Source organism: Miscanthus floridulus, chromosome 16 (genome assembly GCF_019320115.1).
Source record: "Miscanthus floridulus cultivar M001 chromosome 16, ASM1932011v1, whole genome shotgun sequence".
In the NCBI taxonomy this organism is placed as follows: Eukaryota; Viridiplantae; Streptophyta; class Magnoliopsida; order Poales; family Poaceae; genus Miscanthus; species Miscanthus floridulus.
The window spans coordinates 85,817,966-85,842,730 of record NC_089595.1 but is presented as its reverse complement, the minus strand read 5'-3'; the positions used below and the strand labels follow the sequence as shown (position 1 = coordinate 85,842,730).

Below are 24,765 nucleotides of genomic sequence, written 5' to 3'. Positions count from 1 at the left end.
ATGCCGCTGCACGCGGTTGCAACTAAATATATTATTGTTGCGGTGTTGACCGATGAGGCGATGCACACATATGATTGCGGCCCGAGCAGAAGCGGTCGTGACGAGTAGTGACCAAAACTGCACCATTTTATACATCCGACAAAATAGTTCAGCAACTTCGATCAGACCGCACATTTCCGCTTTCCAGCTGTATTGGTATGGAACAACTAAAGTTAGAAACCAATGGATCCATAGACCATTTCGGGAAACAAAGAATGGATCCACAAATCTTAGAACTAATCGGTATTTTTTTAAATGGTCAGAAATGACTTTCAGAGGTGACGTTCATAATCACCTCTATCAAAATTTGCATCTAAATTGCCCACGCGTGCCTATGTAAGATAATGCAAAGCAATCCCCTAAACTTTCTTTAACACTACTAACATCCGCCATCATGAAAGATAATATAAATTAACCCTTTAATCAATATCTAAAGTACCCACATGTCGTTATAAAAATAAACTAGCATATCCCTCAAATCTACTTCTAAATACAAATATACGCTATTATAGAAAATAATTCAATAACCATAAAATGGGATATATGATGTTTCTAAATGACATACCTCTAACACTATCAAAATAAAAGTAACAAAAATGATATGTGTCGCTACGTCGACCAAGTGAACATCCATATATTTGGACAAAACATTATATTAAAATTATATAAATTATGAAAAATGAACCCCTTAACAAATCACATGCAAATGACACTGACAATTCACTTTAAATTGTATGAATGTTGCATCATAATAAAATTTGTCAATAATTTCTTTATATAATAAGTTTACATTTTAACTAAAACATTACAATATTAAACTTGTAATTTAAAATTTAGTGGTCTAAGTTTTTATGAAAGAATATGGCAAAGTAAATTCAACATCTTGAGTGTTGTGGTGTAAACTAAAATGACTATTTACTTTATTGTAGTAACTAAGAGCATAGTCTAGGACTTAAAACCTTTTTAAATAAAATATAAATAAATTAGTAAAAATAAAAATAAAACTTTTGAATAAAAGGAACAATAACCATTAGAGTTTTGACTTAACATGTTGATAAAAAGATAACAAAAAAGATCAAAATTAAAATTAAGAGCTAATACATATAACTTAAACTTGTGTTTCAACTAAGTATGGCAACATGTATGTTAACATTACTAACCAGAGGCCCTCAACAAAACTTTTTCATATTAATACGCATGAGATGCTTAAGAAAAATAATAAATTCTAAAATTTTTCATATTAATCATAAAGATGTAGCCATTAATAGAATAAATGATAAATTATCACAACCAAATAGAGATTTAGAAAATGAATAGAGAGAGAGAGAGAGAGTAAAGGTAATCAATTTTGAAAAATTATGTTACTAAACTCATTCACAATAATTTTAATATTATGTAACTTAAATTTTTTTGCCACGCTAGAGAGATGGCTAGTTTGATAAAAAAAATTGTATAAACTCAACTTTCGTGAAATTGACATACGACCAGTGTGAGAGCATTTTTACATTTGCTTTCCAGAAAAGAAAAAAGAGTAAGATGAACACCTTACTGTTACAAAGATTGAGAAATGGAAACAAAAGAATCATTTACACAAGCCTTGCACTTGCTTAAGAGAAAAAAGGAATCGGTCGAATTGAATCAATGTATTCAGAGTTAGTAGCGTTTGTTAACCCTCCGGCAGTTGTTCCTGATCTCCCCATCCTTTCCTGTCAGCGGGCTAATGTTTCCCATCTTAATCATGGATCCCGCGAAGTTTTTGAAAAAATCCTGTTGGCTCCCTGCGAACCGATGAACAATGGGAGTAGTGGTCGCCGCAGCAGAAGGGTCCGATAGCATAACCTGGTCGGACCGGAGCTGAGCACGGCCCTCTAAGAGGTTGTTGTAATACTTGCTGTCGAACACCTTGGGTGTGACCTGGTCCAGGTTCTCCAGTGCGCCGCTGGACTGGCCGGCCGTGCAATTCTGCTGCGTGAACTGGCACTGTACTTTGCCGAATGTGTGCGCTCCTGAAGTGGTAATAGCAGATATGTTGAGATTTGAGACAAGGCACACACTGTCTTGAGCTTTAATTTCTAAGCTTGAAGTGTTTGTGCTGCTACATCGGTAAGTGGAAGATTGATTACCTTGGAGGGCGACGAGGTCAGTGTCGTCAAGGTTGAAGTTTCTGAACTTCTCCTGGAGCTTGTCCAGGGGGTCGAACGGGCTGGGTAGGTTGTTGGCGCTCTCGATGTTAGTCGTCGTGCCGTCTCGCCGGCCGAGCAGCACCCTCCATCGTGGCCCTCCAGCCTGCAAGCACGCAGTTCATGATTTCGTCAGTTCTCAGTTGAGATCGAAAAATTAACTAATGTGGAGCAAGAACGGGAAGCTAGCTAGTACTACGAAATAACACTATTGTTCAATGGAATAAGCTACCTAGAGATGGGGTTCTTACGAGTTCGACGGAGGTCTCGGCTGCCAGGGCGAGGATGTCAGCGCAGGAGACGATGCCAGGGCACGCTTTCTCCAGCGCGCTCTTGATGTCATCGACCACCTCGAAGCGACGCGCTGATTTGTCGTTGGCGGGCACGTGTTTCTCGGACTGGATCGCCGGGAGATCGTCGTCCAGCAGGAGCGAGCCGTCGCAACCCTGAAACATTTGACCGTTCAGTCATGTCAGATGATGCAACGAACTTAGCTGCCGCGTACATCATCCTACAGCAATCTAGATCAGCGACGGGCAGAAGCAAGCATTGGCAGTTGGCAGTTGGCACTCACGTTGAAGAAGCAGTCGTGGAAGTGGAGGCGGATGAGGCTGGCCGGGATGCGCGGGTCGGAGACGCGCGCGTCCTGGATGACGCGCCGGACGACGTCGTAGGCGCTGGGGCACGACTCGTGGTAGAACGCGGAGCTCAGGGCCACGCCGCCGCTAGGAGCGTAACTGTGGCCGTGAGCAGCTCCAGCCAAAGCGAGCAAGAGCGTGGCTAACAGCAACCTGAGAGACGAGACGCGAGAGGAAGCTGCTGCCATGCAGGTCTGAATGCTACACTACACGTGCAGTGATCGCTGGAGATCGAAGCTAGTGGATGGCTACTACTAACAGTGCAGACTGCAGGCAGGCTGGTGGCTGCTACACTACGCCAGATTTGGACATCACTGTCGACCTTATCACTGTCGGATTTGTGAGAACCAGCAGTGATGTACCTTCACTGTCGGTTATAAGCTCGAAAATGAGAAAATGATTGGGGCAAACAGGCAGTGAAGCACCACATCGGTCGAGATCGAAAAATTAACTTGGAACAAGATTGGGAAGCTAGAGCTAGCTAGTACGAAACACTAGAAGAAGCTAGCTAATGGTACGGGGTTCTTACGAGTTCGACGGAGATCTCGGCTGCCAGGGCGAGGATGTCAGCGCAGGAGACGATGCCAGGGCACGCTTTCTCCAGCGCGCTCTTGATGTCATCGACCACCTCGAAGCCACGTGCTGATTTGTCGTTGGCAGGCACGTGTTTCTCGGACTGGATCTCCGGGAGATCGTCGTCCAGCAGAAGGGAGCCGTCGCAACCCTGAAACATTTGGCCGTTCATTCATGTCAGATGATGCAAAGAACGTACTTAGCTGCCGCGTTCATCCTACAGCAATATTGATCAGCCACGGGCAGAAGCAAGCATGAACTCGAACTCTGTGCTCACGTTGACGAAGCAGTCGTGGAAGTGGAGGCGGATGAGGCTGGCCGGGATGCGCGGGTCGGAGACGCGAGCGTCCTGGATGAAGCGCCGGACGACGTCGTAGGCGCTGGGGCACGACTCGTCGTAGAACGCGGAACTCAGCGCGACGCCGCCGCCAGGAGCATAACCGTGAGCAGCTCCAGCCAAAGCGAGCAAAATCAGTGCGCAGTGCGCGGCTAACAGCAGCCCAAGAAACGAGATGCGCGACGAAGCTCCCGCCATGCAGGTCTGAATGCAGGAGATCGAAGCTAGTTGATGGCAGACAGCAGGCAGGCTGGTAGCGACGTCTAGTGCCGTTGATGCTTGCTTGCAGTTGCAGAGAAGAGAGCCGGAGGATGCGGCAGGGATGGGTGGATGCGGCAGCTTTTATAGTCTCGAGCTAGCGATGATGGGCACGCGGACTGTTTCGCTGGGGTCGGAGGATTGTCTTGGGCGTGCGTGTGCGTTTGACATTTTCCAAGTGCCGGAGCATGTCAATTTGAGTACTTGTCAGGGCCGGCGACATGCCGCTGGACGCGGTTGCATCTAAATATATTATTGTTGCGGTGTTGGCCGATGAGGCGATGCACACATATGATTGCGGCCCGAGCAGAAGCGGTCGTGACGAGTAGTGACCAAAACTGCACCATTTTATACATCCAACAAAATAGTTCAGCAACTTCGATCAGACCGGACATTTCCGCTTTCCAGCTGTATTGGTATGGAACAACTAAAGTTAGAAACCAAATGGATCCATAGATCATTTCGGGGAAACAAAGAATGGATCCACAAATCTCAGCACTAATCGTTATTTTTTTTCAATGGTCAGAAATGATTTTCAGAGGTGACGTTCATAATCACCCCTATCAAAATTTGCATCTAAATTGCCCACGCGTGCCTATGTAAGATTTTCGAAGCAGTCGTGGAAGTGGAGGCGGATGAGGCTGGCCGGGATGCGCGGGTCGGAGACGCGAGCGTCCTGGATGAAGCGCCGGACGACGTCGTAGGCGCTGGGGCACGACTCATCGTAGAACGCGGAACTCAGCGCCACGCCGCCGCCAGGAGCATAACGCGGAACTCAGCACACCTTGATCTGTTCTCAAGCTTTGCTTCAAGAACCATCCCCTAATTCTAACTGGATTAAAATATCAAAGCTCAAGAACAGAGTTACATTGAAACTAGACTCTGAACTTTCAGTTAGGGTTAGAAAACAGTTTTGGGTTAGCAACTTTGAACAATTAATTAGAGGCTAAACATGATTTAACCAATACATTTAATTACTCATTAACAAATCTTAAACATACTATCAATTCATGACACCAAAGTTGCGCCAGTTTTATTCATGAAATTTGTTTTATTAATTCGCTAAAGATTGAACTTTGTAACTAAAATTAAGGAACTTGTCCAGGTGGTTAAGTGTTGGAAAACTGTTTTGAATGCAATCTTTGAAGCTCAAATTTGATATTTTTGACTTGAATCCACAATCAAACTTTTATCTTTTATGAAAACTCACACTTCATTCAACAAAGTCTATATTAACACAATTTTAATTGTTTCAGCAAATTCACATATATAAAATTCACAAAGTTTCTTAATTAGCATTAATGATAACATTTCATGCAACATGTGAAACATATTATAAGCAACATATGAAACATCACAATGCAACATGAACATGCTATAAATGAAACATGAATGCATTTATGCCACAATGCTAAAAGATTATGCATAATTGAAAGGTCCTAATGGCTAGAGGGGGGTGAATAGCCTATAAAAATTTCTATACAATGGCTATGTCACTACACTAAGTTATTGTGCTCTCAAAGGCTAACTAAAGAGCCACACTAACCAAGCTAACAAGCTCTCACAACTAGCTACACTAAAGAGCTTGACAACTAGTTTACGGTAATGTAAAGAGAGAGAGCAAGATGGTTATACTGCCGAGTCGAGGAATGAACCAATCAATCATAAGAATGAATACCAATAAAGACCAATCACCTCGGAATCAAATGCTAACACAATGACTTTTTCCTGAGGTTTACTTGCTTGCCGGCAAGCTAGTCCTCGTTGTGGTGATTCACTCACTTGAAGGTTCACGCGCTAATTGGCATCACATGCCAAACCCTCAATAGGGTGCCGCACAATCAACACAAGATGAGGATCACACAAGCCATGAGCAATTTACTAGAGTACCTTTTGGCTCTCCACCGGGAAAAGGTCAAGAACCCCTCATAATCACCACGATCGGAGTCAGAGACAATCACCAACCTCTGCTCGACGATCCTTGCTGCTCCAAGCCGTTTAGGTGACGGCAACCACCAAGAGTAACAAGCGAATCCCGCAGTGAAACACGAACACCAAGTGCCTCTAGATGCAATTACTCAAGCAATGCACTTGGATTTAGTCCTAATCTGACAAAGAAGATGAATCAATGATAGAGATGAGTGGGAGGGCTTTGGCTAAGCTCACAGGGTTGCTATGTCAATGCAAATGGCCAAGAAAGTGAGCTAGAGCCAGCAATGGGGCTTCAATATAGAGCCCCCACGAATAGAGCCGTTGGCTCTATGTTCCCTAAAAAGTTAGGGCGACCAGACACACTGGTCATAACGACCAGACGTACCCTACCAGTGTTCGATCAACGGATGGCCGCCATGTCATCCCTCGCTTCAAATGTTGAGCGCCCAATCTCAACGGTTAAGTCATGACCGGACGCAGCATAGTGCCAAGACCAGACACAAGACTCCACCGTTCGGTCACTTCTAGTAAAGTTCCAGTTGTGACCGGACATAGACCAGCTAGAGTCCGGACGTTTCTAGAGAGCTCCCCGAACCTCTGTTTTACGACCGGAGACGTCCGCTCCTATAGGACCAGACGCAGCACTTGAGTCCGGTCATTCTCCAACTACCATGCGTCACAGCTGTTCCTCACGCTACCACATCAACATACGTCAGCACTGACCGGACGTAGGCCCTGAGCGTCCGGTCACTCTTCGTGCTAGTGTCCGGTCATGAGACCGAGACTGCGCGCTCACTGCTGCTGTTGACCGGACACATGGTTAGAGTCCAGTAACTACGTGACCAGCATTCGATGCACTATGTGAAACCCTATCTTTTCTGTATAGGGTGCCGGTGGCACCATCGGACACTCTGCCGGTGAAGTTTTGAACCCTTTTCTTTACCGAGTTGATCCACATCAACTCCAACTTCTTCTCCTTTGTAAATGTGCCAACACCACCGAGTGTACACCACCATGAGTATGTGTGTTAGCATTTTCACAATCATTTTCCAAAGGATTAGACACATGTGCTGCAAGTAGGGATGAAAATGGATCGGATATGGACAGATATCACCGATATTATATTTGTTTTCATATTTCTGTTCGGATTCGGATTCGAATACGGATAGTGTCAACTATGTCGGATAGGATACGATTGGATATCGACATCATAAATATGCGATTTGAGTATTCGGATACGGATATGGTATCGGATGTTGGACATCCGGACTCGGATACGGATAGATCTCAACCCCTCTAAACGGATTCGGTTTCGAATACGGTCGGAAAATATCCGTACCGTTTTCATCCCTAGCTGCAAGCCACCTAACCAATTCTAATTTCTATAATCTCTAGTATATCACACAATGGCTATGTCACTAATTTACACCTAGGTGATCAAGCTAACAAGGTAAATACAACTAATATGCTACACTAGCTACAATAACTATCTCTACACAAGATATCACTACGAATGTAAGTACAAATGAGGTAGAGAGGTAATACCAAGTCTGCCAAGTGATCAGTCATAATGAATACCAAGAATATCCGAGAGAACCAAGGAGACAATAAAGACAATGATTTTTCCTCCGAGGTTCACTTGCTTGCTGCTGTTAGCGATGCTTAACTCATATTTCTACCACCAACATTCAAACAAAATAAAATAAATATGAATGCCAAAGCTTAGAATTAGGGATTATAACTAACATTCTCACAAAGTTTTGGTACACATGTGTTTTGCATGGCAACAAGTGAAAACACACTAAAATGTGCAACCGAGAAGGCGCATTCAAGCAAAACATAAGCAAAGCCCAACCAAACTTTGATTCTAGGCCAGAACACCAGCGTGGCAGGGGTCCAGGTGCATCTAGGAGCCCACCTAGTGAAGGCGGTGCAGGGAGGCGCCAACTAGGGTACGGGTGCATCGTGGGTGTGGCCGCACCCCCCTTGCCGCCTCTCGGGCCCACTCTTCAGGAGGCGGTGCAATTAATGCCCCCAAGGACGATTGCATGAGTGCTTACCAAAAATATCTCACCAAACTATCATACTCAAGCTATAAAAGGAGACCCCCTCACATTCATGAGCATCATACACATTCAGAGAAGAAGAAGAAGGGCTAAACACATTCCATTAGCTTCTAGCTAGACTAGAGTAGGGAGTGAGAGAGGAAAGAGTTAGAGGAATAGCGGAGTAGCGGTGCCCTCTACTTCTTGTACTTGACAAGCCTTGTACATTAGGTGGACGGAGTGCCGGACTTTACGGCCCTCTCTACACTTGTACCTCTACGTTCGTCTTACTACTTGGAGTAAGAAGTTCATGTTCAACTTCGGTACTGATTCTTTAAGAAAAGTTATCATTGTCACTACTTACTTGTGGGTTCATCATCTGTCCTTGTGGCGGTTGCTCTAGTAGAGGACTCCTGATAAAGATGAAAGTTCATGGCCAATGCTAGAGTAGTGACCATTAGTGTAGACGTGATGTCTAAGCTAAAATTCACCTTTGTTTGCCTCATATCCTCCGGTTGAGGGGTAGGCGGCAGGTGGTGATAGCCCTGTCCATCCTTCGTAATCCCCCACATTTGGATACGACATAGAGCTATACGCTAGTATCTCCTGACAAATCAGGTGTGCTCTAGTGCCCAAAGTGAGTCTGTAGTAGCAAAGTTATCTTCGCTTAAGGTTTCTACACTGTAGAAGAACCTCACTAGCCAAGTTATCCTTCAACTAGTTCTCCTAAATAAACTAGCCAAGAGACTACTTACATCTCTGTTCCTCATGGAAATACGATACCCTGAATACCACCGGGTGAAGTGCCACAATGGTACTTCCGTGCGCTTGCGGACTTTTCTGCTTACGCTAAGAAGCACCAACAAGCATTTCTGGTGCCATTGCCGGAGAACAGTTGTCATTTTAGTCTTCGAACCTAGTTTGCCCGTGTATCCTTTGTTTTTACCTGTCTTTTCTTTTTACACTTTTCCAATAGAGCAACCTACCATTCAAAACCTTTCTACTCCCAAGGGCGAATTCATAGAACCACCACAGTCCTCAAAGCCAATCATAGCTTCTAGTTACGAGCTCTGCCCTAGCTTTATATTTGGGAACAAGCTTTCTCAGGGTTAGATTATGAAAACCCCTACCATCACCTAAGGGAGATTGAGCAGCTCTGTGCTTGCCTGAACATTTCAGGCATGTCACAAGAAACACTTTGGTGGAAGTTGTTTCCTTTCTCACTGGATTAGAGGGCAAAACAATGGTACACCCACAACATAGGGAAGGTAGCTAGCGATTGGGAAGAACAAAGGAACATATTATGTCTTGCGTTCTTCCCTATATCCCGAATTGCTGCCCTACGACAAGAGATCCTCAACTTCCAACAAAAAGAGAAGGAAACAATAGGTGTAGCTTGGGACAGATTCTCAATTTTAACGAGATCTGGCCCAAACTTGTCTATACCCAACCATGTGCTTTTACAACATTTTTTGTTAGGGCTTAGCAAGGAATCTACCCTACAGCTCGATATCGTTGGTGGAGGTTCATTTACCCATAAAACCACAGCGGAAGGGGAAGCTCTCCTAGACCGCATTCTAGAGAACACTCCTCCGCTAGAACCCCTCCATGTAGAGCCCGAGCTGAGTCATGAGGAAGTCTCTTCGTCTGATGCCGAACCTCTATCACCCTTAGAGACCCTCACCCGAACCAGAAGATTTGGAAGAAGGTTCCCAACCTTCGAATCTTCCGTATTTCGAGGATGACTTTTTTGAAGAATTCAGAAACACCTCAAAGTACTCATGCCAGAAAAGGCCACCAATCCCTATGACTCCTTGTGATCCTATACACAAAGAATTTCTTAAGGAATCCATCAAGGAGTTGACCACCATTGTGAGCAACGAATGGGTAGAAGAAATAGAACTTTCGTTTGAAGAAATTTAGATTCACACCGCTTCTTCAACCCTTCAAAGCAAAGTTGGCATATCTTGGAAAAAGGTGTTATACAACCCTACGATTGGGGCAAATCTCATGTCCTCATCTTATGCTCATGCCTATTTAGGCAATGAACCCCTTGCCCCTACCAATAAAACCTTGAGACTCGCCCCATGATCTAGTTTGGAAAGTAAAGGGGTCCTACACGGTATACACCTACACTTGGACAATACCATTTTGGCCCTTGATTTCCATGTTTTTGACATTCAGGACTTTGACGTCTTGATAGGGCACCCCCTAGAAAAACTCTTCTTAGATCCACCAAAAACAGGGGATCTAGATGTAAAGTTGGGGAGAGACACTTTTTTCATTCCTATCACTCAACCTAAAAACTCGGTGTCAGAATCTCTCCCCTATCCTGACGCGCCCAAGGAAGTCATGTCGGTTTTACATTTTGATTCTCCTAAATTGTCCTTAGAAAAGGAAGCAAAGCTCTTCATAGAAGAAGAGGACGATTTAAGCAAAACCATAGATCTTCCTGAAGAGGAAGTGCAGGCATGACCTCCGATTGAGTTAACACCCCTGCCTGCTAGCCTACGTTATGCTTTCCTAAATGGTGACAAACAAACTCCTGTAATCATTAGCAATAAGCTTTCTGATGAGGAGACGTCCAAACTCATCACCATCTTAGAAAAACCTAGGTTGGTCTTTGGGTATTCTTTGCAAGATGTTAAGGGGATTAGCCCAACTCTCTATACTCATCGCATCCCGATTGACCCTTTGAGTACACCTACTCGAGAGCCTCAACGTAGGCTCGATAATGCGATGCGAGAAGTCGTCAAGAAGGAAGACCTCAAACTTCATCACGTCAGAATTATCTATCCCATACCACATAGTGACTAGGTTAGCCCCGTCCAAGTGGTTCCAAAGAAAGGAGGCAAGACGGTTATTGAAAACAATAAAAACAAGTTAATTCCACAACGTACCGTCATGGGGTGGAAAATGTGTATTGATTACGAAAAACTCAACATGGTAATAAAGAAAGACCACTTCCCACTGCATTTCATTGATGAAATGTTAGAGCGGTTGGCGAAGCATTCTTTATTCTGTTTCTATGGCAGAACCGCCTGAAATAACGTACTTACGGAGGTGCTTGTCTTCCACTGACACTAAGCACCCTGAGAGCGAGCTACATCGAGCGGGTTCTATCGAGCACACCCAGAGGGAAAGCCCAAATGATCCACATTTTTCCCCAAGGATCCAGTAATGAGAACGAGTTACAATACTTATTCCATTTCATACATCTAGAGTTCTTAAAAATTGTATTATTACATTACCAACTTTAGAGTGTGGAATATTAAACAACGGAATGAAAATAAACATCAATTAAACATCTATCGATAATAAGCAAGGATCTATCTGTGCCCACTAGAAGAATCATTCACACAACGGCTACTCCTCAAGTAGTACCTGCAATAGGGGTAAATAAACCCTGAGTACACAATGTACTCGCAAGACTTATCCGACTAGTGGGAATAATTTCCTGACTCCAAGGGATTATAATAAGCTTTATGGTTTGTTGGGTTCCTTTTTGTAGAAAGCAATACTAATAGTGGATCTTTATTTATGTTATTAGTAGCAGTCATGATTGATTCTTTATCTAGCCATTCTATGTAAGCACATGTTCTACTTTCAAGCAAGAGTTGAGTAAACAGTTCTGTTTCATCACCTTTCATCTTTCAGTTCTTACTACGGTGCTAGACTATAGACAAGCCATACTAGATTGCCCAGCGATTCGTGAATCAATGTGCCTAGTTGGGTACCTTGAAGCACATGCCCCGCTTATACCCTAGGCACAAGCAGGACTAACCCATCACTCTCCTGTCATAGGGTCTAGGTCCCCATCCAAACTTGGACTCCAAGCCCCCGCTCCTGAGTCCCGGACGCAGTGTGGTGCTTAGACCTCCACCATCCCCGCCTCCAATTAGTCGGTCCAGAAAGAGCCAGAACCCACGACAAGAGAGAAACAAGTCTTCCCTATGCCCATACCCAAGTATGTGCTCAGGATAATAAGTATGTGACTTGACAAGAACCCAATGCAACGGCCGGTCCTTAACCGACATAGACCGGGAAAAAGTGTAACCAAGCTATGCCCTGTCGGCCGTAGGACACAACCTCTTACACCCACCAAATACCCAAACCATATCCCTACCCGGTCTCCAATTTCCTTTCCACCATTTTATCATGAGTGATAATAATCACCTATTGTGAGTAACGACAGGTTACTCACGCTACCGAATCCTGAGCAGAGCAGCTACTCGACCTATACTAGTAGGACTCATAGGTAAGTATATTTATGCATGTAGTTTTCATGAAATGCCTATAATGTAAATGCACATCATATATATATATATATTCAATGATCATTCAAAAATAGGGTTTATGCACCGGGGCTTGCCTTGGGCAGGTAGGGTGTCAACAAAGTCAGCAACAAATGGCTCTAGGGCTCCCTCCTGTACAAGAATCTCCTCCTCATACTCCTCAATGATCTCCTCATATTCCTGTTCGCCCACAGGCACAAACTCTACCAATTCGTTATCTACAATGCATGAAATGATGATGCAACACTTAGTAATATGGCAACAGAAACTCTTAAAATAAAAATACATCTATCAAGCTACTAAACTAGCTCTACCAACTAAGACACTATGTTACTTATCATTCCCACTAAACTGGTATGAGACCTTTCATGGATTAACTTAGCAACTTAAGGAATCCCTATTCTTAATATCAATATACTCTATATATGATAAAACAAGGAGTACTAGCTACTCTATTTATCAACCTACTCTAGGGCTACAAAAATTATAGTGAGTATGTAATTGTCGCACCCAATTTTGCATAGCAAAATCAAGTTGTTGGGTTCATAAACCTGGGGTCCCTCGCGGACTGGCTTCCCCGTAAAGGCTCGGCCCAAGTAGACAGCGCGCAACTCATGGGCCGGCCCAAGTGTCTAAAACAACAGGTCAGAAGGGCAGTCCAGTCACCGACCTAAAGGTCAGGTCGAGGAGGAACAATGCCCGCTTGTCGACTCCGGCCCACCTCTCCGACCGGAATGCTCACTTCGGTCTCCAGCACCTCCGGACAGTCTCTCCGATCGGAAGGCCTGGCAAAGTACTACCTCCGACTCTGACTGGGGTATGCAAAGACCTTGCTCACTGCTCTTCTCTGACTGGCACAGCCAGAGCTGACTAGGACCAACCGACTGGGGATGCCCACCCAGAAGGGACCAGTGAATGGACAGAGAAAGCAAGGCAAGGCGCTCAAGTCAAACCATGATACCAGGGATTGTACCCTGTCACCTATAGGAATAGTACTCTACAACCGCCCTGACATAAATAGTATTGTAGGCGTCGACATTTTCCTCTACAGTATTGTGGACGCCATTAACTCCCATACGATAAGGCCCCCCACATGCCTCTGGGCATCGACAGTGTTGTTGGTGCTGGGATTTACCGTACCAAGTGAACATGGTGAAACTCCTCACATGCCTCTGGGCATCAACAATATATGCAGGTGCTGACATCTGCCATACGCAAAACAAGACGACATAACCTCCCGCATACAACCGACATCCAACAGTGTTGTGGGTGCCTACCATCCTCCTGTACCCACCGGCGTGGGCCACAAGACTTAGAAGCATACAAACTCTCTCCCTCTCACTTGTAAGGCCATCCCCTTCATCTATAAAAGGGGATGCACTCTCTCCCAAGAGACTAAGTTGATTCAAGTTCATACAAGTCATTCCAGATTCATTAGATCAACCAAGTTCACTAGCTCACAACCATAGAACCGCCAGGTTCGGACCTCAAGAACACGCTTGAACACTTAGCTCATAGAGGAGCTCCTGTTGCTCTCGGCCCTTCCGACCAGAGCCGACCGGACCTCTCGTGCACCCCATCTTTCTTCTTCTCGTTTGTAACCCCACTGCAAACTTCGAGGACCTAGGCTCAGGAATAAAGTCACTGACCGACTCAAACTAGACATAGGGCACGTTGCCTAAACTAGTATAAACCCTGTGTCATTGAGTGCTAGGCCACCTCCGATCACAATGTACAACAAAACTATAAATATTTACTTGTTGGTCACTTTGTGCACCGACACAAGTACTCATATATGTGCGCCTAGGATGTCCAAACACACATATACCAACAAATTGCAATAATATCAAAGTAAAGTACTTATTACATCGCATATCTCATCATAATGTTAATACATAGTTTTGCTCAATGGCAACATTATTACACACACAACGGAATAACTAGACCCATTCTGCCACAGGGACTCCAACTGGTGAACATCTCCCTAGTAGTCCTGAACATCCTCTAGAAACTCTTCATACCCATTATCTGTTACCCATCAGGTATTTTCATTGAATGTAAAGCAAGTGTAAGCTCACCATGCTTAGCAAGTATATCAAAGGGATCTATGAGGCTCAAAGGCTAGATACGGTTTGACTGTGGTCCGTAATTTTAGTTGATCAAGTTTTAGCATCCTAAATCACTACTTTAGTGAACAATCCCAATTCCCAAGTGATAATAGTGTATAATCAAGTTTATATCAATTCCCATCCATCTAGAGTAACCACTAATCATGCAGGATCCAGATCGCTCGTATCTGTGAGCACGACTATTATAACAGGTCAAATATTTCTACAAAAATTGTACAACTTTACCCACCGAGCCATGATTCCCAATGCCAGTGTTTGCAAAGCCCACAACACCTCTACCTAGGAAGTGTGGTAGGGTTTCACTATGTGACCCTTCGCTAGTCGCACTAACAAGTCATAGCTGCTAAGGTTTCAGCCATCTAGCCGTATGTGGCCCTCCTCTAGGAGTGGCACGTGTGGTCACGACATGGTACACACCCCCTAGCAGGTAAGGAAACATACCAACTAGTGCCCCCTCTTGCCCTTACGGAAAGCTAAAGATGAGCTAGTACAATCTAGTTAACAAGTTAAAGTTAGAGCCATATGACACTCGGGGTTGTATGAAACCTCTTAGGTGGCCACTTCAAGATCAAGTCCTTATGGTGGGGCACTAGAGCACTCAACCCCATACTCTAGCCCCCTAGTTGTTGCTAAAAACTCCATTTTATCACATTGCATAATGTCTTTAGTCATGTTTAACAATTATTTTATGTTAAGCGCTGCAGCATCTATCCAAAATGCATACCCAAACCCTAGGCAATAAGGATATGTGGTATAAGTAATAATCTAGGTAAAGTCCTTAAAGGTATTTCAATTTAGACACATGCATGAATATGAATTGTCATAGTTCATAGGTACAAGGGGCCTTTGGTACACTTTCCTTCCTCAAAGTTCTCTTATGGGTACTACTGATCCTCTTGCTGGTCCTTAGTTACCACGAACTGCTCACCCTCTAAACGTGTTCCAATTCACCAATCAAGCCATCCAATTCAATCATTACATGCATAGAAATAGAATTCTATTAGAATAGTACACCAAACAGTAAGAGCATAGATTGAAAAGCTTATAAATCTATTCTACGTACGGCTACGAACACATGAGCAAAAGAATCACTCAAATCGGATTTAAAACGCAAAAGTTTTGCATGAAATAATGTTCCAATGGCATTTCTATAATTAAACAAAACTTATTTTTGAATTAAAACAATTAAAATCTAAATTTACATCATTTATGGACTACGCATAGTATTTCCAAGAACTATCGGGTCTAAAACGAATAAAAATAGGACTGAAATGTATTTCTTTTGAACAGAACTGGACTGTGGGTTGATTTACTAGAAACCTAGGGACTAATTCGCAAAACATGTGTGGTTGACCGTGGGTTGACTGCAGCTGTTGACTAGGTGGACACTTGGCTGCACGTGATTAGCGCAGTGCACCATGTGTGCTTGGGCGTGCGCTGACGCGGCACCGTGGGCCGAGTCCACAGCCCATGGTGGACCGGTTACACACCCAATCAGTACAGGCTAATCATGTCCGTCCACGTGAATCCGACGGTGAGGGATACATGGGAGAACCCCCATCGGCTGCATAGCACCTCCGGCACACGCCGATACGGAGTTTCGGACCTCCCTAGAGCAAACCGATTGCATGGAAACGATGAGCGCATCTATGCGAATGCATTATGACCAAAAGGTATGGCGGGGGAAGCGCATTGGGACGATGGCCCCATGGCGGCGCCATGGCCAACGTGGCGGTAGCTTGTCGATACAATGCTCTAGGGCATCATTCAACAAATTAGGGGCACGGGGAGGTGGAGAAGCTCACCGTGAGTTGGATGGAAGGGGTCGTGGCGTCCGAGAAGTCTCTGAAGGGGTGGGTCGATGGTGGCGGTGACTGGAGAGAGAAGACAAGGTGCGGGTTAGGGAAATCCAAGCGATTCAAGACCAATTCAAAGAATTGAGGATGCCTACGGCACCTGTGGGTCACAGTGGAGCTCACGGGTGCATCGACATTGTCGATTGGGCATCGGAGCAGCGGGCTATGGGGCGGCGGTGAGTGAGCTCGAGCATCGAATGGAGAAAGGAGAGGGAAGGGTTTGGCTTAGTGCTTTATAGGCCAGACAGCGCTGCGGTAGAAGGAAAGGAGCGAGAGGCAGTGATTTTGGACGCCTACCATGCTTGGCGTGGGCACGATAGCTTGCCATAGGTGGTAGCGCCATCACCGATGGTGAAGAAAGGAAAGGGGCACGGGAAAGGAAAGGAAGGAGCATCCGATAGGCGGGACCCGTGTTGTAGCGAGAGGAAGGGAAAGAGCGGGCCTGTGGGCGTGGGTGCTGAGGTGAAGGCTGAGCAGCGCGCTGAGCGGGCTGCATTGGTGGGCTGCGGGCCGGTGCGAGGCAGGCCGCGCACGGAGCAGGTCTCAAGCGGGAAGGTGGGAAGGAAAAGAAGGGAGGGCGGCTGGGCCGCCAGCAGGCCGAGCATGGGAAGGGGAGGAAGAAAAGGCTGGGCCGCGCCTAGGTTGGGCTGAAAAGAGAGAGAGAGAAAGAGTTTTTCAAAATTAAATTCTTTTTCTATTTCTAGTTTCCAAATCCAAGCCAAATTCTTATGGAATTTGAATTTAACTTTAACCATTCTAGCCCTACACTCAACCAAAAATAGTATGCTTCGGCATGAATGCAACAAACATGTTTTTAGACCTTATAGTTAATTTTATTTAACCAAAATGTATTATTTAGCCTAGGTTAAAAATACATAGAAAATTAAATAAATGCTTAAAATTAATTACTAATTTGTAGTTGAATCTACTATAAAAATTTCATGGCTAAAATTATCACCAATTTGCAACAAAAATTCCTACAAATGTTAAGCTAAATAATACTAAGCTTTTCTAAATGAATTAATCAGTCTATCCTCATCATAGATAACTGTAAACTAACTACACCAACAGATAGATAATATTTTTGTGAACCTAATAAATTTTGTTTCACTATTTTTGGGCACCCATAGAATTTACTATAATTTTTCAAAAACCAACTCAAAACTAAATTGAATAATCCTTTACCAAATCCCTAGAAATGAAAAACAGATTCCACCCCGCGTGGCCCATCGCGTGAGCGGCTCGGCCCACTCCCACACAGCGCGCGTGCGCATACGCGACCCACCAGCGTGGCCCAACTGTGCATCGGCGGCCCGCGCATGCCGATCATTTTGCAAAAACACCCTCGGCCTACTCGGTAATAGCGCGAGCACTAAGCGCACTATTCCTTTAGTCTACGATTACGCAAAATGGCCCCTGCAACATCCTGTCTTCACATCAAGGAGGTCCTTGACCTGGCTGCGCACCCAGGACTCACCTCGCCCTATCTAAGGAGCTGGTACCTACCTATGCGCGAACGCAAAACGCTGGGCGACAAAAACACGAGCCGGGACGCCGTAGTGAAGCTAGACCATGGCGGTGGAGCTACTATAGCAAAATAGTGATGTTCTAGTTTGCCACAATGATGCCAGAGTAGTAGGGTAGCGCATGAGCTCAAGGAACTCACCATGGACCCAACCGAGGTGGTGGTTCGGCTAGAGGCGGCCCAAGCTAAGCTGGCCGCCTACGCACGGACGGTGCGGTGGTGCGCCGCAGTGGCAAGACTGCATTAGGGGTGGCTAGGAGATGATAACAACTTGGCAAAGGTGCGCCGGGTGCTGAGTAGGTGGAGGCAAAGCGGGCGGTGCAACGGATCAAGCGCGAGCAGCTCTAGAGAGGCGGCCTTGCTGCCGACGCATGCCGATACGGCCTTATCAACCTGGTGGGAAGGAAGCTCCAATTTGGAGCATGGCACGGTAAGAATCACTACAAGATGGGGTCGGGTGGCTGGCTGACTACACAATGAAGCCATGGGCAAGGTTAATTGGACTGAGGTGACTACACCAAGCCGAATTGAAGGCACGGGTCTGGTGACATGGCGACAGAGGAAACAGGGGAAGAACCGACTTGGCTTGGCTCGTCGTTGCCATGGTAGGACATGGCTGTCAACTCATGGTTCAAGACCCCACATGCTATAGGCCATTAGGGGAATCTACCAAACATGCTCAAGAATGGTTGGCCGCATTGCCATAATTAGCAAGCCGACGGTGGCTCAGCCCTATGTGCCAAAGTGGCTGGCGCCGGTCTAGGGAGAGGCAGCAACGCAGCATCACATTGAGCATGGATGTGATGGCAAAGGCAGCCAGGGCAAGCCCACGTGCATGCAGCTATGAAGGATCAGCAGTAGTAGTGGCCGTGCGACAGCAGCAGTCAGAGCACAGCGTGACCGGGGATGCAACACGACGCGATGGTGAGCAACTACGGTACCGCGCGATAGCAGTCAGGACTGGCCAAGCCATACGCTAGCCATGGCTGGTCTGAGGATGGCCCTGACACCAACCACGTGATGAGGACATGACACCATCGGATACGACCATTATTTATAAGGTGAGCTCGTTCCTACATTTACATAGTAATTTTTGGTACAATTCACTTGGTTCCACATGTACATGTCGTTATTTGAATGTAGGTACAAATATGTCTCAACGTGCAAGTTTATCAAAGTTGAATTTTCGGTTCATCGGCAGCTCGACAGTGCTTCATTGGGAAGGCCATAACTCAGCCACCTAGATTGCGATCGAGGTCAATGAGCACTTGATGGAAAGCTTGTTTGATAAGATTTCAAATAGATCTGGTCTCATCTCAATATCACATCAGCAAGGCCTCCAAACCATCAAGATATTCTGTCGCTGTTTCTGCTGGGAGCTACACTGTCATTATGGGCTTGTTATTCATCCTTGGGACCCTGGCCCAAGTGGGAGCACACCCCAAGGACTTGGAGAACCTACCAAGAAAGCCCTTGGACATCCTCCTCCTTGGCCACCACCTTAGGGGGCCATCAAGGACGTCCAAGTCAAGCCAGAGGCCCAGTCCAACTTGAGTTCGAGTCCATCTCGGGCTTCAGGACCAGTGTATAGTAAAATGGATGTCCAGGTCGCATACGAACTCCGTTTTCGATGATCAACATATGGATGGAAAGATAATTTGATAAGGAAGCCAATCCAAGTGGTTTCACATCAAAAGCTCTTCGTAATCAATAGGAATCGTCGAAATAAGTCAGCATCCATAATCTGCCAGGGTGCTACGACACCTTCTTTTGGTCCATTGGACTGTGTATCGTATTTGGGCCCATTAGGGCACGTCCAGGGTAGGCGACCACCCTAAGACCTTTATAATCATATGCCACCACCGTCCTTAGGGTTTGGGTTTTGCTTAGATTAATCTGTCAAGAACAGTTTCGCCGTTCATCGGTTTGTGAGACCCCAACTTCGTGAGCTTAATCATTCATCTGCAATTTGGTTGCATTCTTTCTTATTCTTGCTTGTGTTCTTCATTGCGTAGGCAGGGATTAGCCTTCTTGGCGAGGTCAACCTGGTCCGTGACTCGGTTGATAACCAGAGGAGCTGTGGTGCTAAGATTGCAGGGTTTGATCTTTTGATCTGAAGCCGAATCGGTGTGTCATTCTCCGCCACAACGATAGTTACCATCACCTGACGGAAGATCAGGATCCCTATCTCCAATGGATCCCAATCTTCCATCAGGTGATGGTAACTATCGTTGTGACGGAGAATGACACACCGATCCGGCTTCAGATCAAAAGATCGAACTCTGCAATCTTAGCACCACAGCTCCTCTGGTTATCAACCGAGTCACAGACCAGGTTGACCTCGCCAAGAAGGCTAATCCCTGCCTGTGCAATGAAGAACACAAGCAAGAACAAGAAAGAATGCAACCAAATTGCAAATGAATGATTAAGCTCACGAAGTTGGGGTCTCACAAACCGATGAACGGCGAAACTGTTCTAGACAGATTAATCTAAGCAAAACCCAAACCCTAAGGACAGCGGTGGCATATGATTATAAAGGTCTTAGGGTCATCGTCTACCTTGGATGTGCCCCCTAATGGGCCCAAACACGATACACAGTCCAACGGACCAAAAGAAGGTGTCGTAGCACCCTGGCAGATTCTGGACACTAAATTGTTTTGACGATTCCCGTTGATTTCGAAGAGCGTTTGATGTGAAACCACTTGGATTGGCTTCCTTATCAAATTATCTTTCCATCCATATGTGTATCATCGAAAATAGAGTTCGTATGCGACCTGGACGTCCGTTTTACTACACGCTGGTCCTGGAGCCCGAGATGGACTCGAACTCAAGTTGGACTGGGCCACCGGCTTGACTTGGACGTCCTTGCTGGCCTCCTAAGGTGGTGGCCAAGGAGGAGGACGTCTAAGGGCTTTCTTGGTGGGTTCTCCAAGTCCTTGGGGTGTGCTCCCACTTGAGCCAGGGTCCCAAGGATGAATAACAAGCCCATAACGATAGCTCCCAGCAGAAACAGCGACAGAATATCTTGATGGTTTGGATTCCTTGCTGATGTTATATTGAGATGAGACCAGATCTATTTGAAATCTTATCAAACAAGCTTTCCATCAAGTGCTCATTGACCTCGATCGCACTCCAGATGGCTGAGTTATGGCCTTCCCAATGAAGCACTGTCGAGCTGCCGATGAACCAAAAATTCAACTTTGATGAACTTGTACGTTGAGACATATTTGTACCTACATTCAAATAACGACATGTACATGTGGAACCAAGTGAATTGTACCAAAAATCACTATGCAAATGTAGGAACGAGCTCACCTTATAAACAATGGTCATATCCGATGGTGTCATGTCCTCATCATCTTCCATTGGAGACGGGGATCCCGATCTTCCGTCAGGTGATGATAACTATCGTTGTGGCGGATAATGACACACCGATCCGGCTTCAGATCAAAAGATCGAACCCTACAATCTTAGCACCATAGCTCCTCTGGTTATCAACCAAGTCATGGACCAGGTTGACCTCGCTAAGAAGGCTAATCCCTGCCTGCGCAATGAAGAACACAAGCAAGAACAAGAAAGAATGCAACCAAATTGCAGATGAATGATTAAGCTCACGAAGTTGGGGTCTCATAAACCGATGAATGGCGAAACTATTCTTGACAGATTAATCTAAGCAAAACCCGAACCCTAATGGAGGGGCGGTGACTGTTTATGAAGACTCTAGGGTCGTGCAAGACCCCTGGACGCGCCCCTAATGGGCCCAAACTCGATACATGGTCCAACGGACCAAAAGACGGTGTCGCAGCACCCTGGTAGATTCTGGAGGCTGACTTGTTTCGACGATTCCCATTGATTCTGAATAGCTTTTAACGTGAAACCACTTGGATTGACTTCCTTATCAAATTAGCTTTCCATCCATATGTGGATCATCGAAAATGGAGTCCGAATGCGTCCTGGGTGACCAGTTTAAGACAGACTGGTCCTGGAGGCCGAGGCAGACTCGAATTCTTGTTGGACTGGGCCTCCGGCTTGTGTTGGACGTCCTTGCTGGTCATCATCACCTCCACCACTTCCTCTAAGTCCTTCATGACCCTCTCCAATATTCCTAAGCAAGATAACATCATTAGGTAGTAGTCTTTTCTCAAAAGTATGAAAAGTATCGCTTAAGAACGAGCTCACCTCTAAATTGAGTTGTCGCTTTCGAGCCCGGGTCATTGGACCTTGCATGACGGTTCGAGGATCAGCAGGTACCTCTGAAGAAGTGATGTCCTCATCATCCTCCCCCTCTTGAATTGGAGTCATCCTCGACTCAAGCTCATCTTCTTCTCCCAAATAAGGTTTCAAATCTGCAATGTTAAAGGTGGGACTAACCCCGAACTCGGGTGGCAATTCAAGTTTGTAGGCATTATCATTTATTTTCTCAATGATCTTATAAGGACCAGCTGCTCTTGGCATTAATTTAGACTTACGTAGCTCAGGAAATCTACCTTTTCTTAAATGTAACCAAACCAAATCACCCGGTTCAAGTTTAATCTCTTTTCTACCTTTACTACCAGCAATTCTATACTTTTCATTCATGCTTTCAATATTTGCTTTAGTTGTTTCATGCAACTTATGAATAAAATCAGCACGCTCTCTAGCATCACTATGTATTCTCTCAGTGGTAGGTAAAGGCAAAAGATCAATAGGAGCACAGGGGTTAAAACCATACACTACCTGAAAAGGACTTACCTTGGTGGTGGAATGTTCCGCCCTGTTATATGCAAACTCCACATGCGGCAAACACTCTTCCCACATCTTCAAATTGCGCTTCAAAATGGCTCTCAACATGGTGGACAATGTTCAATTCACAACCTCAGTTTGCCCATCAGTTTGGGGATGACATATTGTAGAAAATAGTAGCTTGGTCCCCAATTTATTCCACAACGTACGCCAAAAATGACTCAAGAATTTTGCATCATGACCTGAAACAATAGTAGAAGGCATACCATGCAAGCGAACGATTTCTTAAAAGAAAAGGTCCGCAATATGAACAGCATCATCGCTCTTATGACAAGGAATAAAATGTGCCATCTTAGAAAAATGATCAACCACCAAAAGAACACAATCTAAACCAGCAACAAGACTTTGACCTAGGACACAAACTCAACAAAGCAAACTTTGAAACTGAATCATGCAAAGGCTATGGTGTGGATGGTTATAGGATAGGAAACAAATATGGCACTGGACTATGGGATAAAAGCAAAAACACTCGAACTAAGGGTAAGATGCGAACTTGATGGTATACCTAAAGATCTGATTACCACTTACCCATAAATAGTTGATAGGGGATTTATATTAATTTCTAACAATATCAAACAATGAGTTTCTGTTTAAGAGTGAATTGCAGGAAATCATGGACAAGGATGGACCGAATAAAGAACAATGAGCCCTCACATATAGACTATAATCATCAAGGTATGAGAGGTAAATTGACCATACCATCCTTTTCGGGTCATTATGATGCTGAAGGATACCTTAATTGGGAGATAATGGTAGAATAAAAGTTTAGTGCCCACCTTGTACCTGAGCAATATAGAGTTCGACAAGCTACTAGTGAGTTTAAGGACTTTGCCATTATTTGGTGGTATGGGCTAGTTGCAGAGAATGTTTTACCTGGTACATGGGAAGAACTTAAGATAGCTATGCGTGATCATTTTATTCCTTCTTCTTATAAACATGAATGGCATAACAAATTGTAGTGCTTAGAGCAGGGCAATATGTCTGTCCAAGAATATTATACAGAGTTTCAAAAGTGTGCAATACGTTGTGGGATAGTAGAGGACATGGAAGATACCATTGTTCGTTTTTTGGTGGTTTGAGGCATGAAATACAAGATATTGTTTTCCATATAGAATTTTATACTCTCAAATGTTTGTTCCAGCTTGCTATGCTTGTAGAAAAAGAATTGTAGGAATGTCAGCAAAAGAACCATACCAACATTGGCGACAACCTCAACCAGATTTTAGCAAGGGTGGAGCAACCATTTGCGAAGGTTGAGACTGCGATAAAAAGGCGAGTGGTTACTTTCGCCACTACAACAACATCTTCACCACCACCACCTCCCACACATACTTTGGAGTCTGGTAAAACTTTAAACCATGCTGAAAATGCACAAACTAATAGAGATAGAGCTGCTAATGAAAGGAAAGAATTGGATGTTAAATCTAAATTGCCTTTGTCAAAAAATAATTGTTCTAATAATGCTAGTGATAAAGAAGAGCTGTGTGAAAATGCTTTTATTATACGTATGTCACAACTAGTGAATGAGTATGATGCTTTGGCTTTGGAACCAATTACTTATGCTGAACATAAAAAATTGCTTCCCATTGCTACCGAAAAAGATGAAAAGAAATTATTGTATTCTTCAAATACTTTGGGTTATATTGAGTTTGATACTTTATATTCTCTTAGTAGTTTAGAAGAGAAACTTAATTGTGTTGAATTGTCATGGTTGTCTACTTGTACATATCATTTTATTGGAAAATATAATTGTAAAGGAGAGTATATGGTGCATCGTGTCTATATTTGTTCAAATCTAAAATCTCCTTATATTGTGCAAAAGTATGATCAACCAAAGGATTGCAATTGCTATAATCTTGTCATGTCAAGTTCCCCTAGTTTTGTTATAAAGAAACATGTTAAATTTCAAAAAGGGGAGCAATGTTGGCTACTACCAACAACGTTTTCTTCAGCTAATCCCAAACCAAGGACGGTTTGTTGTCAAGAAGGGGAGGATGATGAGGACATGACACCACCGGATACGACCATTGTTTATAAGGTGAGCTCGTTCCTACATTTGCATAGTGATTTTTGGTACAATTCACTTGGTTCCACATGTACATGTCGTTATTTGAATGTAGGTACAAATATGTCTAAACGTGCAAGTTCATCAAAGTTGAATTTTCGGTTCATCGGC

General features: G+C 44.6%; 1 protein-coding gene across 1 annotated transcript; it reads right to left on the bottom strand.

Moving 5' to 3' along the window:
- Positions 1 to 1,692: 1,692 nt before the first annotated feature.
- Positions 1,693 to 3,965, bottom strand: LOC136514196 (peroxidase 2-like). Its single transcript, XM_066508183.1, has 4 exons — positions 3,708 to 3,965; positions 3,387 to 3,581; positions 2,163 to 2,325; positions 1,693 to 2,045 (listed from the first exon to the last, which is right to left on the bottom strand). Exons 1-4 carry the CDS (start codon positions 3,963 to 3,965, stop codon positions 1,693 to 1,695), a joined length of 969 nt encoding a protein of 322 aa, XP_066364280.1.
- Between the last annotated feature and the right edge of the window lie 20,800 nt (positions 3,966 to 24,765).